The sequence below is a fragment of the Cnephaeus nilssonii genome (assembly GCF_951640355.1).
Source record: "Cnephaeus nilssonii genome assembly, chromosome: 9".
Classification (NCBI taxonomy): domain Eukaryota; kingdom Metazoa; phylum Chordata; class Mammalia; order Chiroptera; family Vespertilionidae; genus Cnephaeus; species Cnephaeus nilssonii.
The window spans coordinates 38,251,421-38,269,335 of record NC_137080.1 but is presented as its reverse complement, the minus strand read 5'-3'; the positions used below and the strand labels follow the sequence as shown (position 1 = coordinate 38,269,335).

Sequence of the window (17,915 nt, the reverse complement as noted above, 5' to 3'; positions counted from 1 at the left end):
TAAAATTCACGTTGTTCAGCTTTGTGTCTTATGGTAAGTGAAAGCTCCAATATTATGGAATTGTGAAATACTAAAGCCTTCTAGGGCAGCTCTGACTGTTCTGACTTCCAACATTCTTGGTGGAAATCCTAATTTGACTTAGACCTAAGCTGGTTTCCTCTCAAATGGACAGATGTGTCTCTAGGTGCTGCTCTGGTGTGGGAGGACAAACCTGCCTTACCTTGGAGATTAACTCTGGGTCACTGTGGGTCCCATAAGCACCAGATGTTGTGCAGAGTCAAACTAAAAACCACATTCTGGCTGCAAAGGTCTGGCCATAACACAGGCTACACAGCAAGGAGTCATGTATTTTCTGTTGTTTTTTCTTTATCATTCACTAGAGGCCCGGTGCACAAATTCGTGCATGGGTGGCGTCTGGCCAGCCCGATGGAGGCCCATCGAGGCTGGGCCGGTGGGGGGAAGGGGCCGCGGGCAGTTGGCCCCACCCCCAATTGGGGTGTTGGGGGCTTATAGGGGGCCGAGCTGGCCAGGGGCTGGGGGTCGGGGGGGGGGGGCAATTGGGGTCCGGATCAGGCTGGTTGGCTGCCGTAGAATGCGTCATAGCCACCGGTCATTCCAGTCGTTCCACCATTCCGGTCGCTGGGCTTTTATATATATAGAATATATAGATACAAGTCAGGCTTTTTTTATCATTTATACAAGTTTGTCTTGGTTAAAGATCAAGAGTGCCACTATCCCAAACCAAATTAGAGAGCATGAATCTGCTGACTACAAAAAAAGTTATTACACCCTTGCTAAGTTTAAGTCACTCAGATGAACTACAAAAAAAAAAAATTCTTCTATAAACTAGGAGACACGGTATTGACTTATCTTAAAAGGCCTTCAAAAAAGAATGACTTGAGATTATAAAGCATTTTTGAAATACACAAAGTACTTCATAACGACTCAATAAGCCTTAAGGAATGCTTTTTTTTTTAGTACATCACTTTTTTTGTTGTGTAAAAGAAAATACCCCATTCAAAGGGTGGTGGCATATTTGATATCACCACTGTTTAAAGAGGAATGAAGTTACAGGAATGAGAAGTATATAATTAGTAAATAATCCCTCTCAACAAGTGAGTTAAGTAGGAAAGTCATAAAGGAAGAAAAGCCGGAGGCAACACAATCAGTGCATATCAGAAATGCAGTTTTATTTTTATTTGAAAACAACTTAAATTTTTAGACAAATGATTTTAGTATATAAATTTGATTTTGTTTTTGTACAGAATATAAAGATTTCCCTCATTGATCTTCCATGTGAAGGGCATGACAAGCCTGAAGGGATACATTCTGCATACGAGTGTGTATCTTGCGTGCAGGGTGCTGGCAACCAGCGGTGCAGTGCTCCCACATGTAAGTTAGGTCAAGGACATCACATATTAAAAAGGGGATAAGAGATTCCTAGTTAATCAGATTCAAGAAGCAAACATGACACAAAAACTGTGCAGCTGAGGCCAGTTCAGTAACTTTAGTCGGGACACTGCGGATTATGCTGGAGGAACAGGTGTGTGAGGCGATAGTGTGCAGCACATTAAAGAGCAAGGAAGAGCTATTATATAGAAAGGCTGGAATGAGGGATTTTACTAAAGCAAATTAACTTCTTGTCAACTGCCAAAGCAAAACAAAACAGCAGAGCGCATGAGTGTTAGTATACTGCAGGCATGTTAGACCAGTTTCTGTGCAGCATGCTAAGTTAGTTAGAACTTCTTCACTGGCGCATACGATCATTCATAGTCACGGAAAGTTTTTTTTGCCACTTCTCGGCAAATTTCAGGCATGTCGTATTTTAGATGGAGTATAGCTTTTATCTATTATTTCATCCTGTAAAAACATGTGAAGACAACGTTCATTCTGTGCCAGAGGATGACCAGCGACCCTAGGAATAAAAAAGACAAATTTAGTCCAATCTTTTATAAAAAGGGGTGGGAGGAGTTGTCCAACACATAGTTTAAGGTTAGTAAGCAAATACAATTTAGTCATCGTAACTGTTAGTCTGAACTGCCCATAAAGCTATGCTCTAACAACTTTACCAAAATTATGGTAAATTTTCTTTCCTTTGGTTCGCAAGGTAATTTGAAAACATTTCATCACTAGCGTTGCACTGCTTCTGGCATATGTACCCAGTCAGCTTCTTTACCTATTAGATAGTATATTATAAAAACTTAAATTAACTTTAATATTAAAAGTGAAATATATCCTGATTCTGAGAATCCATTTTAAAGAGGGAAAAGATATAGATTAGAGCTAGAAATACACTGGAGTTCAATAAAAGCCCCAAATAGTAAGAAATAGGCACCAATGAACAGAGGGTTTTTTGGGGGGAGGTGCCTTTATTTATTTAAAAGCTTTATTTATTGATTATAGAGAGGAGTGGGGAGGAGAGAGAGAGAGAAACACTGATATGTTGTTATACTTGTTTATACATTCTTTGGTTGATTCTTGTACGTGCCCTGATTGGGGATTGAACCCGCAGCTTTGGCATATCGGGATGATGCTCTAACCAACAGAGTTACCTTACCAGGGCCGCTTTTAAAGGTTTCCACTAGACCTAACACAAGATCAGACTGGGCAAAGAGACTTCTATTTCAGAATTTAAAAACATCTAATCTAGCAATGGCTTCTCTAAAAGGAAAGTATGATCATAAAAAGACAATGAAGGTCATGTCTACAGTAGGTAACTAGAAGTTAAAGGCTTTTATAACTTTTCTTCTGTTTACCACTCACAGATCTTCCAACCACTAGATAAAATTAAAGTGCTTCTAATAAATAGCTCACACAACCATATTCTCTAGGATTTGGTCTTATTTGGTTAAACTTTAGACAATACAAAATTATACTGAACTGAACGCTTCCCTGGCATTACTCTCCCTATTGGCCTTTTAAAAATACCCATTTTTAAGTGGAAATAAAATTTTAAGTTAGAAATTTTACTTTGAGCTTAAGAGTTTCTAAAATAAAAGATAAACAACCCCAAATCTTCTCGCATTTCCAAAATATGTTTTGCCATAAAAATTTTAAATGTGCATTTTTACAAGACATGCTGATAATACTTCCATCTGCAATCAAACAAAATTATTTCAAATGTATTTTAAGTTTTATTGTTCCTACTAGAACATACCTTAAATCAGAAAGAATCATAAGTAAAACTGTTTTTAAATGCTATAATTTTAAATGCAATTTGCATAAATTAACCAAGAAAAACAAATACAAAACTTAAGTCAAAACAAAAGATACTCATTTTCAATCACTCAAGTGTATTTATCACATGATATTCAACTTGTTATATACTGTTACTTTGTTTAAATGATACAAAAAATTAGTTAGGAAATGGCCAAAAGGAAAAGCAATATTACAGTTCAGCTTAATATAAAAATTACTAGTAGTCACATAAGGTAGTCTCAGAACACGGTTCCCTCTTACACCCTGAGAATCAGAAAGCACTTACTTGTTTATAAACTGCTCCAGCCCTTGCTTCCTTTCTTCAATGAAATTGTCATCAAATATTCCATCATCTCCTCTAAAAGGAAGTTGACGCAAAAATGCTTTCCCAGGGAGTGGGGGAACTACAACCTAAAACAATGTAAGAAAAGAGCGTTCTCAAACATGCTGAGTTGTGAACATTTCTAGAGCACAACATGAAGATACAGTATATCCTCACTATGACAGCCATCCCACTGTCAAACTTGTGTAAATATAAAAGGGAATCAGCAAAAAACACAATGAAAAAATATTCAATGCAAAATAGCCCATCAGAACAAAGCTCCTTAATGGCTGGGCCCCTAGCTTAATTATCATTTTTCCTGGACTTATTAGCAAAGCACAACTATACAAAGAGAACATTCAAGCAATACTGAAATAAAAGCTACCACGCCCCTCAGACAGTTTTGATGTCACTTGGCAAAGACAACGCTTTATTCTGATGGAAACTGCAGGGATCAAAATCAACTCTCAATTCAACAAAGAAATAAAATATTAACAATGTTGACAGAGGCAGGTAAGAATTAAGTGATCAGTTTCTTCCACCTCACACCATCTTGTACATGGTATTTCCTACTTGTGTCTGAGGTGATGATAAAATAATCAACAACTTGTCACCACTTTCATTTCCTAGGCTAAGAAACGTTAACTTTCTCCCACATCCGCTATCCTATCTTTCCCCAAAGACCTGTCATTTCTTCCTTCCCACCCTATAGGAACATCCCAAATTTTGCCCTTCAAAGCCTAACTATCCTCTAGGATCAACTAATACTGTATCTCTCTTCTGGAAATTATGTGGAGGTCAGTATTTGTTTGAATGAAACAGCAACTAGCTAGCTATTTATTTCACAGGTTAGTTTGGTTTCTCTATCTGAGGGTTTCTCAACAAATGGCACTAACTACATAATTCTTTGTACTGGAGGAGGATTTTCTTTTGCACTACAGAATACTTAAAAGCATAGATACCACCAGTAGTACCCTGTTATGACAATAAAAAATGTCTCCTAAATTGTCAAGTGTCTCCTGGGGGACAAAACTGCCCCTGTGGGGAACCACCAATCTCGCCTATTAATGCCTTCAAATCAAGAACCCTCTTAGACTATTTATGGTCATTTTAATAAGAGCTGGGCATGCAAAATAGAAGCTCAAATATCTGTTAAATGACCAACCTATCTTACACCAAAACAAAAAAAGGTGTAAGCACACAATGCAAAGGAGAACTATAAATAGTAAACAACAGTAATACAAATCTTATGTATTCTAAGATGTAAAACTTCAAACCCTTGATGCAGAGTTTCTATAACTAGGAGTTGTCCTAAAACAATAATTCAACAGGGTAAAAAAGGGAAAGAGCAACACAACTTCATCCAGATTAGAAAAAATAATCCTATATAATAAAAGGCTAATATGCAAATCAACCGAATGGTGGAAGGACCAGTCGCTATGATGCGCACTGACCACCAGGGGGCAGACGCTCAACACAGGAGCTGCCCCTGGTGGTCAGTGCACTCCCACAGGGGGAGCACCGCTCAGCCAGAAGCCATGAGCCAGGCTCACAGCTAGTGAGCACAACAGCGGTGGCAGGAGCCTCTTCCCACCTCCGTGACCACACCAAGGATGTCCAACTGCTGGCCTAAGCCATCAGTCGGACATCCTCCGAGGGCTCCCAGACTGTGAGAGGGTGCAGGCCGGGCTGAGGGAACCCCCTGAGTGCACCAATTTCGTGCACCAGGCCTCTAGTAATAAAATAAAATGATAACAACAGCTATTATTATCTGAAGTGGTCAATGTATTAACTAACCTTATTGTGGTAATCATTTCACAACATATACATACATCGAATCATTATGTTGTACACCTTAAACTTCCACAATGTTATTTATCAATTATGTCTCAATAAAGCTGGGGGGAAAGACACTTCTTTCCTATAGTCATAAAACATTTCTTTTGTTTTTCACAACTTTCCTAACTTGTTTTGTACATTTACATGTTCAAAAGATCTGTAATTTACATACAATGAGTTATAAATCTTTATTCCCAAATAGGCAGCCAAATGTTTCAACCCCATTTACTGAATATAAATTCCTTTCCCCACTTATCAACAATGTTATTTTTGTTATGAACTAAATTTCCAATAAACACATGGGTCAGCTTCTAAATTATATTATATCCACTAATCTACTTGCCCTTCAGAACAGTCTAAAGATATGTTCTGGTGTCTGCAGGTGCTTAAATATACACTGAAAATAATTTCTGGCTATTTTAATATATAAATCTGTAAGTTTATAAAGACCCTCACAGATACTTTATTAAAATTTTATTAATTTACTAGAGGACCGATGCACGAAAATCATGAAAGAGTAAGCCTTCCTTCCCCCGGCTGCCGGCACCTGCTTCCCTCTGGCACCCAGGACCCGGGGTCCCCTCCGGCTGCCAGCTTCATCCAGATGGTGGTCCGGAAGGACATCTGGTCTAATTAGCATGTTACGCTTTTATTATTCGATAAATAAGTATGGACACTGCCTTACTTCTGTCAGGTCTACTGCTAAAATACCACCTCTAAGTGAGGCCTTCCCTCAACTATCCTATATGAGAAGCTCTCTCTTAGTTTAAACTCTTAATTTGTTTTAGAGCACATCACCATTTGACATTACATTTACTAGTGGCCCGGTGCATGAAATTCGTGCATGGGGAGGGGGAGGGGTGTCCCTCAGCCTGGCCTGCACCCTCTCCAACCTGGGACATCCCTCTCACAATCCGGGACCGCTGGCTCCTAAAACCGCTCACCTACCTGCCTGCCTGATCGCCCCTAACCACTCTGCCTGCTGGCCTGCTTGCCCCCAACTGCCCCCCCCGCTGGCCTTCTCACCCCCAACTGCCCCCCCCCCCGCCAGCCTGCTCGCTCCCAACTTCCCCCCCTGCCGGCCTGCTCGCCCCAAACTGCCCCCCCAAGCCTGACTGCCCCCAACTGCCCTCCCCTCCTGGCCTGATCGCCCCTAACAGCCTCTGCCTCGGCCCTGGTGTCATGGCTTTGTCCAGAAGGACGTCCAGAAGTTCTCCCGGAAGGTCTCCCAGTCTAATTAGCATATTACCCTTTTATTAGTATAGAATATCTCACTATTTTTTTCTGCCTTTCCCTCACCACCATCCCAACTTACCCAAAAGAATGTAAGCATCATAAAAATGGGGACATTAAGTGTTCACAACTCTATTACTCAAAGAACACACTGAATGAGCTTTCAAATGTTTATAACGTAAATAAATCTTCAAAAGTGAATTATTTGGTTGAAGCATTATCCTGTATACCCACCTAAAGATTGCAGTTGGATTCCCGGTCAGGACACATACCTAGGTTGCAGGTTTGATCCTAGTTGGGACATGTACAGGGACAACTGATTGATGTTTCTCCCTTTCTCTCTCTCCCCCTACCCTTTTTCCTCTCTCTAAAAATCAATAAACATATCCTCCAGTGAGGATTTTTTTTAAGAGAGAAAAAAGTGAATATTCCAAAATAAGAATGTATTTCTATTTATTAGTCTTTTTTTGTCTTTCAGTAAAAAAATTTTTTCCCTAATCCTCACTGGAGGATATGTGTTTTTTAAAATTGATTAGAGAGAGAAGGGAAGGAAGGAGGGAGGGAGGAAAACATTGATGTGAAAGAGAAACATTGTTCAGTTGCCTTCCGAATGCACCCCAACCAGGGGTCAAACCTGCAACCTAGGCATGTGCCCTGACCGGGAATTGAACCCACAACCTTTTGGTGCACAGGACAACAGTCCAACCAACTGAGCCTCCCAACTAGGGCTTAAGTTTTCTTTATATGGGTCTTATATATCTCACTTTATTTTATGAGTAAAATGGTTTTTTTCTTACACTTTTGATAAAATGCAATGATTTGTATATGCTACTCTTGTATCCAGCCACATTTATCTGGGTAAGGAAGTCTTCCTTCCATTTCTAGATTATTATGCTTCAAAATAAGCACAAGCTACCCTTAACCTACTTCTGGGCTCCTATCATATCTACTTTTTTCCTACTATACTTGTTACAAAATAACTTTTCATCATTCTGAGCATACCATGCCTTTGATGTTATTCTGACACAGGGCTGAAATAAGGAAAATTAGAGTGAGACCATGCTCTAATTTATTTTGCAGCCAAAGCTTAAGAAAATTCTTACCAAGGTATATAACTGTTTTCAAATTGCAGGTAGCAATCTATTAGTAGATCATGGCCATCATTTAAAAAAGCTAATCTGAAGAATATCAGCATATATCACACAAAGTATGCTAAATTCTGCTTTAAAAAGTTTTTAAAAAATATATTGATTTCAGAGAGGAAGGGAAAGGGAAAAAGAGATAGAAACATCAATGATTAGAGAGGATCACTAATCAGCTGCCTCCTGCATGAAACCCGCAACCCTCATAGGTCGAAGCTCAACCACTGAGCAACACCAGCCGGGCTTAGAAATTTTTGTTATATATAAATGTATAATGATGAAAAATGTACTTATTAAGAGTCAGTAAAAAATACTGGAAATACAATGACATATGAGATGTACTGAGGAAGAGAAATGAGGCCACTAACGTAGACAAGAAAAGGAAGAGAGTTCTGTGGAAAAATTACAGACTTCCTCCTTCTCCCATGAAATAAGACAAAACTAAACTATTTGAAAAAAAGAAATCATATTTGTTTTACCCACTTTATTCAAGATAATTTTCTGAGAAATTAAATATTAAAACTTGGAATGTTTTGCTTTCAAGTTGCATTACAAATAATTCTTACCTTGCTCTCTCTTTCTAATTCACTTCGCAGCCATTCAAAGTCACTGTATCTTCTTCTAACTGTAGATTCCTTCAGCTTGAAAATAGGCAGATTTGTCTGAAACAGAAAAGGTCACTCCTAAATTGAAGCATATTACAGGGACTTTCAAATAAGGAGTGGTGAGATCTGTTTGTCAAATTAATAATATGGCAAACCTGGTTACCTTAAGATAAGAAAATCACAAAGTTATTAAGGTGTCATTTTATCTTTAACAAAATAAAACTTAGCTGTTAAAAAAGTATGTTATTTACACTACAGTACACTTTCTATATGCACATTTGCACATATACTATTGGATGTCATTCTGTCTGAGGTTAGTTATATAAACAAAGGCCATTTTTTCTATTTCAGTGATTTATAAAAAAATGTCAACTGAACAGGAGTGAAGATAAAGCTAGCTGATTGCAATCCAGTTTAGATAGCACCTCAGAATATAATGCTCATTAGAGAAATAGACTTTAACTACTTCAAAATGAAATACAAAATATTTTATTATTACTAGATTAGATGTTGCATAATGGAAGAAATAAAGGGTTATTCTTAATGATCTTTAAAAATGCCAAAAAATCACTCTTAACACTAGTAGGTAATCAGGAGCCAGACACTTTAGATCAGGTTCACAGATCCAGAGCTTTACAGGCTGAGGGGAAAATTAACAATGGGAAACACAGTGCCCAGTACTGGGAGGTTACATCCGAATGGAAGAAAACTTTTAGAGACTGCAAAGATCACTTCTGTCACCTTCTAAGTTTAAAGTCACAAAAAAGACATCTGTTATCTTTTACTGATCCCTAAAAAAAGAGAGAACATAGTACCAGATCCAATAAAAAGTGGTTTATGATTAAGGACAATTAGTAGAAGCTGTATAGCATCACAATTTTATTATCAACTAGAGGCCCAGTGCATGATTAAATCATGCACGTGTAGGGTCCCCTAGGCCTAACCTGCCATCCAGGCCATATCCACTGCCCCACAAAGCCTAGCACGCTCCGCGGACACTGCTAGCAGCCTGTTCCCCGCTTTTGATGGCAGGGGGTCCGCTGGTGCTGGAGCGGACACACAGCTCCCCGCTTTCGATCGCGGGGGAGCTGGCTGTCTGTCCGCTGGTGCACCAGGCCTTTCAGAAGCCTGTGCGGCGGAGGCTTTCGAAAGGCCTGGTGCCGGAGCGGACAGACAGCCAGCTCACCTGCTTTCGCTCCCCGCTTTTGATGGTCCGCAGCAGGACGTGGGCTCGCTGCCCCAGAGGCCCCTTCTGTGCCGCAGAACCACCATGGCGCAGACGCTGAGCTCACGCCGCCGCTGGTGACGTGAGCTCAGCGTCCCGCCGGCCCAATCGGCCACCCCGGCCACCCCGAGTCCGCCCCTGTGCCTCCCGCTGGCCCAATCGTGGGTGTAGTGGAGTGATGGTAATTTACATATTACCCTTTTATTATGTAGGATAATTTTTTTTTAAAGAATAAATTTTATGAGCCCTCATTCACTGCTGGTGGGAATGTATACTGACACAGCCTCTATGGAAAACAATATGGCAAACCCCTCTTCTGGGTATCTCCCCAAAAATTTGAAAACATTTGTTTGTTAAAATATATGTACCCCTATGTTCATTGCAGCATTTTTCACAGTGGCCAAGACATGAAAACAACCAAAGTGTCCTTCAATAGATTGTTGGATAAAGAAGATGTGGTACATATATACGATGGAATATTACTCAGCTATAAGAAAAGATAAAATACTACCATTTGTAACAACATGGATAGAATTTGAGAATATCATGCTAAAAAAAGTCAGACAGAAAAAGTCAAGAACCATGATTTTCCCTTTTACCCTACTACCTTTCTCCCACCCCCTTTTCCCTCTGGTAACTACCATACTGTTGTCTGTGTCTGTGAGTTTTTGTTTGTTTGTCTTGTTTGTTCATTTGTGTGTTTTTTTTAGTTTTATTGATTTCAGAGAGGGAGAGGGAGAGAGATATAAACATTAATGATGAGAGAGAATCATTGACCGGCTGCCTCCTGCACGCCCCCTACTGGGGATCCAGCCCACAACCTGGGCATGTGCCCTTGACTGGAATCAAACCCGGGACCCTGCAGTCTGCAGTCCGACACTATCCACTGAGCCAGACTGGCTAGAGCTTGTTTGTTCATTTGTGTTTTTTTAATTATTATTTTATTTATTTTTAATTCTTTATTGTTTAAAGTATTACATATGTCTTCTTTTCTGTCCCTTGACCTCTCCCCAGCCACTCCCACCCCCCTGTTCATTTGTTGTTTTCAGTTTTATATCCTACATATGAGTCAAATACAAGATGATGGAGGGAGATGTGACTTTGGGTGGTAAACACGCAATGCAATATACAGATGATGTATCACAGAATTGTGCACTTGAGAGTATATAATTTTATTAACCAATGTCACTCCAATAAGTTTAATTTAAAAAAGAATAGATTTTAAAATGCACATAATATCACAATGTTTGTAGGGAACAGAATTACCTAACACAATTAATGCCATATCATACTGAAAATGATACTTAATACTACAGCTGATCCCTGAATGACACAGGTTTGACCTGCAAGGTTCCAATTAGGCTTGGCTTCCCCCCCCCCCCCTTTTTTTTAAAAATTTTCTTTTTTTAAAGCATTGGTTTTTTGTTTTTGTTTTTTAAATGTTTTTTATTGACTTCTTAGAGAGAGAGAGGAAGGGAGAGGGATACAGAGTAATAGAAACATCACTGAGAGAGAAACATCAACATTGTCCCCTGCTGGGGATCAAGCCCACAACCTGGGCATGTGCCCTGACTGGGAATCGAACCAGTAACCTCTTAGTGCATGAGTCAACACTCAACCACTGAGCAACACTGGCCAGGCATTTCCTCCCCCCAATAAATATATAGAAAAATTTTAATGAGTTCTGCAATAATTTGAAAAAATTTACAAGCCTTGTATTGTAGCCTAGAAATATGAAAAATATTTTTAAAAGTTAGATACACTATGAATGCATGAAATAGATATAGATACTAGTCTATTTTATCATTTTACTACCATAAAATATCTACAAATCTATTGTAAAAAGTTAAAACTTACACACTTACAGACCATACATAGCATGCCACTGGCTGTTGAGAGAAATGTAAACAAATGTAAAGATTAAACATAACTGCATAAAATTAACTGTAGTAATACTGTGCTACTGCAATAATTTCATAGTGACCTCCTGTTGTATCAACTATACTAGGCTACCCTAAAATATTTATATGCTTCTTTGTTATCAATTCATGAAACTTTACCTGTAAAAAAATATGAATTTCTTTTTCGCAGTATCTTTACATTTTTAATATCCAGTATGAGTAATACATGTAATACCTATAGTGTTTTGTATTAGATAAGGCAATATTGATGCAAGTTGTGACAGATGATTCATTGCTAAACAAATGACACGAACTTACGGTATTGATAAACACAGCCCAGTACTGTAAATGTAGTTTATTGTCCTTATGATGTTCTTAGTAACATTTTCTTTCCTCTAGCTTACTTTATTGTAAGACTATAGTATATAATACATATAACATACACAACATGTGTTAATAGTCTACTTATGTTATGGGTAAGGCTTCCAGTCAACAGTAGGCTATTAGGAGTTAAGTTTTAGGGAAGTCAAGTTGCAGGAGGATTTTTAACTGCATGGGGGGTTAGCACCCCAACCCCAGTGCTGTTCAAGAGTCAAATGTATATACTTTCAGATTATAATTTGTCCTTAATTCAACCTTTGCACTTATAGAACTATAAACTGTTTTAGAACTGAAAAGAAAAAAAGTTAAGTGCCACTAAAAGAAAAGACTGCCTTCTTATTTTGTATACAAATCATTATATAAAATTCACTCGTAAGAAAATTCCAATCATTTGTTAAACTTAATGCCACTGGTAATTGTCATTCAGCTAAAGAGAAGCTTTTTATTCAGGATCTTAAACCCACTTTGTAGTGGTCTAAGCTTTTTCTAAAGTGTATTAACTTCTCTATGTTGTATACCTTATAGCTTGGAATCTTCTACTGATGCTATTGGGCATAACACTGTATAGATTTCAAGCATGAAACCAAATCTCACAAGAGGTTTAAAAGCACTTGAATTTTCTTTCCCAGGTAACCACAACATTTGTTCATTGTATTAATGACTAAGAGCAAATTGCACCTAACAAGACTCTTATTATACTAAAAGTCAAGCTTATATTTAGAGACGCTGGCTTGCTGTACAGAGAGGTATTCTCATTCCCCACAGGGAATAAAATTAGGTCCCCTGGAGAGCAGGATGATAATTCCCAGAAAGAAAGCACTGGATTATTTCTCTCTAATTTCACTCATTGGCTTTTTAACCAAGTTCACCCTTCCGCATTAAAATATTAAGTCTTTGTAAGTGTCTACAGGTAGAAAGGCCTTTACAGAATTGAGTGTTTTATGCAGGTGAGATTTTACATTTTGAATTCCCTCCTCTCAAATTACTTTACAAAGGGGATTAGCTGCTCTCTTTATTCAGTATGTTAAGATCAAGCTTGTGAAAAGAGTTCCCTAAGAATTTTCATACTTCTGGGTACGGAAGTCTATAAAGTTAATCTCTGAAACAACATATCAAGCTTACAGGTACAATGTTGAGGGAAGAGTGCCAATCTGGCTCATTTTACCTCCCATTTTCCCTTTTGAACTTTTGACACAATCATGATTATATCTGATTCACTTTAATAGTAGGGGAGTGGGAGGGAGAAAAAAATCCAATCCTTTCTATGATTAGCTAATAGTTTGACAGATTATACATTAAAAAAGGATCATGGTTAGTTTAAAGAAAATTCTTTTATTTAGTTTTCTCAGCTGGCTATGATTTCTCTTTGTATAAAGACTGCCATACTTTTGATAGTCACATCAAGTAATTCTTAATATTATTTGTTCACTACTTTAGAGCAGGGGTCCTCAAACTTTTTAAACAGGGGGCCAGTTCACTGTCCCTCAGACCGTTGGAGGGCTGGACTATAGTTTTAAAAAAACTATGAACAAATTCCTATGCACACTGCACATATCTTATTTTGAAGTAAAAAAACAAAACGGCAAAAACATGTGGCCCACGGGCCGTAGTTTGAGGACCTCTGCTTTAGAGTGTAAGTTTGCCTGTCAATGTCTTCCTGATCATCACAAGGAATTTCAATTCAACTTGATCAAAATACAAATGGAAAACGAGCAGGTTTTTTGTTTAAGCCAATGAACTATCACCACTGATTACAAACTCTTATGACTGGTCACTTTCAACTTAACACTTATAAAATGTTCTACGTTGGTTTTTGGTTTTTGGTTTTAAAGAAAGAGGAGTAAGGATAATAATTCTTTCCAACAGTTTTGGGAGGATTCAACTATTATTACATTCTGGGAGCATCTATACTATAGTGCTAGGTAAGGTGGGGAATATAAATTTATGTGCTTAAAAATACCATACATAATCAACAAAAATAAAGTTGAAACACCAAAAACAAATAAATATCTGCAACATAAAACAAAGAGGTAATTTCATTAAAAGGTAAAGAAGTTAGAAAACAATGAAAGAAAAAGATGAATAACCTGACAAATAAAATAGGCAGAACACAGAAAAATGAATGGCCAATAACACCCAACTTCACTCACACAAGAAATGCCAGTTAAAACAGTAAGATCCCATTTTCATATATCAAACAGGCATGCATTAAAATTTAATTCCCGGTGACAGTAAGGGTAGAGAGATAAAAACAACTAAAAACACCTGCTAATGCCCAGCTTGTGTGGCTGTGGTTGAGCCTTGACCCATGAATCAGGAGGTGTTGGTTTGATTCCTGGTCAGGGCACATGCCTGGATTGTGAGCTGGATCCCCAGTAGGGGGCATGCAGGAGGGAGCCAACTGAGTCTCTCTTGTCACTGATGTTCCTATCTCTCTCCCTCTCCCGGCCTCTCTCTGAAGTCAATAAAAATATATTTTTTTAAAAGTCATTAAAAAGAAAAATAAATAAATAAAAATACGTGCTAATGGTAGTGAAAACTTGGCACAACCTGTAAGGAGGCCATTTTGGTGACATTTTCACCCCTTTTTTTAAAAAAAGTTATTTTTCAATTAGAGTTGACATACAGTATTAGTTTCAGGTGTAAAACATAGTGAGCAGACACTGACATGCCTTATAAAATGATCACCCTGATAAGTCTAGTAGCCATATGACACCAAGCATAGTAACTACATTACTGAGTATACTCCCTATGTTGTACTTTACTCCCCCATATCATTCCTTTAAATGCATATATCTTTTGAGCCAAGAAGTTCACTAAGGATTAATCCTACAAATATTTCCACATGCAAAAAGATATTGGTGCAGAGGTTTACATTAGCAGTGTTTATGTAATAGCAAAACAACACTAAAAAACCTAATTAAATTCTTACAATCGTAAAATGAAATTTTATATAGCTTTTACAAAATATAACATTTATAACATCTAAAATATGGGACACAAAGTTAAAAGAGCAAAAATAAGTCAATCAAAAATCTCTACTCCATATCCTACCTCAACTACTAAAATCAAAGACATCAGTGGTTCTTCAACCTGGTAAACTTCAAAATTACCTGAGTAGCTTAAAACAATTTCTGAAGTGGAAGTATAACACAAATATAGAAAAGTGCACAAATACATTGAGGTACAGCTCAATAAGTTTTCAATGGTAATAATCTGGGTAGTCATTAATAATAATAAAAAAAAGTCCTGAGTCCTACCTCAGATCTCAGATCAACTAAACCAGCTTTTAGTGGAATGGGCTCTTTAAAAAGAGTTCCCCAAATCTAAGTAACAAACTGATGAATGTAGTGAATCCAGAGACATGGAAGCATGGAACAAAGTGCAGAATCTCGGAGGGAAGGCAGGGGAGGGTGGGTGGGTAGGAAGTAATCAACCAAGAACCTTGTATGCATATATGCATGGCCCATGGCCACAGACAATTGGGGCAGTGAGGGCCTGGGGCAGGGTGGGGGCGGCTGGAGGGGGTCAATGGGGGAAAATGGGACATATGTAATACTTTCAGTAAATTACTTTTCAAAAATGCTTGGTGAACAAACATTCTGGAAAATAAAATAAAAATAAAAAGAGTTCCCCAGATGATTTATACACAAGTATAGAAATTATTACCATACCACATCAGACTGGTTCAAAGATCATACAATAAGCAGCTAAAGCAGTGCTTAGGAGGAAATGTATAGCTGCAAATGTCCACATTGAAAAAGAAGTATATCTCAAATGAATAACCTAACCTTCCACCTTTGGAAACTAGAAAAAGAACAAGCAAAACACAAAACAAGTAGAATGAAGAAGTAATAAAGTTCAGAGCAGAAATAAATGAAATAGAGCAGGCGTCCTCAAACTACAGCCTGCGGGCCACATGCGGGTGTTTTTGCCGTTTTGTTTTTTTACTTCAAAATAAGATATGTTCAGTGTGCATAGGAATTTGTTCATAGTTTTTTTTAAACTATAGTCCGGCCCTCCAACGGTCTGAGGGACAGTGAACTGGCCCCCCCTGTTTAAAAAGTTTGAGGACCCCTGAAATAGAGACTAAAAATAACAGAGAAAACATAGATGTAAAACACTCAATGCTCGAATTAAAGAAACAGGAGACTAATCAAATTTGAGATTATTTTTAATATACTGTTTTATAAAACTTTTGACACAATAGTCATACTATTCCTTTTATAGGAGAAGAAAATCAAAGTTAGTAACCCTACTAACTCTCATTCTTACTTTAAAATCTCAGAGATTCATTCAGTATATGAGTATACACTTTCTAATATTCCATATTATAGTGGTTAAGAGCTCAGTCTTTGTCTAGGGTTAAATTCCAGCAATACCACTTAGCTATGTGAGTTGGGCAACTTAATCTCCCTGTTTCTTAATTTGCTCATCTATAAACTGGAAATAATAAATAGTGTGGAAAGTATATAAAATTAGATGGTTTAGAAGTTAAATTAACCTAGATGATTTCTTTTCTACTACTTAGGAAATCATATAAATATCTTGAAATAAATAAGATCTGTAATGCTGGGAAACTATATTCTTATAATCCTATCTCATACAGTTGTTGTCTTGATAAAATGAGGTAATACATAAAACATTCTTAGAACTATACCCATCACACAATAATTGCATCGTAAGTCTTAAGTTATTTCTTTGTTTTTCTTACATTACCCATTTTGTGTCTTTTTAAAAACTTAGCAAAAAGTTCTAATATTATAACACTCTCCTTATACTTTTAACCAATTCTTATTGTGATGTTTACTTTGTATATCTTCTACCGTTATTTTTGCTAAACCATTTGAGAGTAAACTGCAGACATTATAACCCCTTACCACTAGGTCCTTCAGTGTGCATTTCCTAAGGACATTCTCTTGTATATCCACAGAACAAGGACCAAATACAGCACATTAAATGCTGACATACAGCCCATATTAAAATTTTACCAGTTGTCCCAATAGCATCCTTCATAACTCTTAAAAAAACAGAATCCCTTTAAGAATCAAGCACTCATTGTCTTTTTAGTCTCCTCCAATCTAGAACAGTTCTCCTGCCTTTTAGCCATGCAAGACATGAACAATTTTAAAGAGTGCAGGCCAGACATCTGTGTTTGTTTCCTCATGACCAGCTTCATGTTCTGCATTTGGGGCAGGAATGTTCCTAATGCAGGAATGTTGGCCTTCTCAGTGTATCACATCAGATGGCATATTGTCCTATTACTGAATCACTTTGTTAAGGTTAGGTAAGCCAGGTTTTTCCAAAATGAAGTTACCTTTCTTCCTCTTTATTGTAAGATTTTCTTACTCTTGCACTTGCCCTTTATAATAAAACTGGAGACCTGGTGCACGAAATTCGTGAATGGACAGGGTCCCTAGGTCTGGCTGGCGATCAGGGCCAATCTGTGGGGCAACTGGCAGGGCGATCCGGGGGGCCCTGCTGGCACCCCGCCTTGGCTGGCCTGAGGCCTGGGGGCAGCTCCTGCATTGAGTGTCTACCCACTGGTGGTCAGTGCGTGTCATAGCGACGGGTCGTCGTTCCACCGTTTGGTCGATCTGCGTATTAGGCTTTTGGATTTAGTGCTATTTGGAATTTACTCAGCTAAATTTAAAACTTACAGAATGAGCCCTAGCCGGTTTGGCTCAGTGGATAGAGTGTCGGCCTGCAGATCCATGGGTCCCGGGTTCGATTCTGGTCAAGGGCATGTACCTCAGTTGCAGGCTCCTCCCCAGCCCGGGCCCTGGTCAAGGCTCGTGCAGGAGGCAACCAATCGATGTGTTTCTCTCACATCAATGTTTCTCTCTTCTTTCCCTCTCTTTTCTACTCTCCCTAAAATAAATATCCTCAGGTGAGTATTTAAAAAAATAATAATAAGATAAAAATAAAATTAAATTAAAAAAAAAACACCTTACAGAATGAAGTTTTAAATTTAAAGCTTCTTGGAAAATTCACATTTTTAGGTGAAGTTATTTGCCTGATTTAACCATTAGGAGACTGGCTTATTGTAGGAAAGCTCTACTCTGCCAA

General features: G+C 38.0%; 1 protein-coding gene across 1 annotated transcript in view; it reads right to left on the bottom strand.

Moving 5' to 3' along the window:
• Window positions 1-1,164: 1,164 nt before the first annotated feature.
• SNX3 (sorting nexin 3) overlaps window positions 1,165-17,915 on the bottom strand; it is a 33,023-nt gene continuing 16,272 nt past the window's right edge. Inside the window, exons 2-4 of the mRNA XM_079781325.1 lie at window positions 8,301-8,396; window positions 3,485-3,609; window positions 1,165-1,915 (exon numbers count right to left, since the gene is read on the bottom strand). Coding sequence (XP_079637451.1) covers window positions 1,810-1,915; window positions 3,485-3,609; window positions 8,301-8,396 — 327 coding nt within the window. The 3' untranslated portion in view covers window positions 1,165-1,809. The remainder of the gene's footprint in view (window positions 1,916-3,484; window positions 3,610-8,300; window positions 8,397-17,915) is intronic.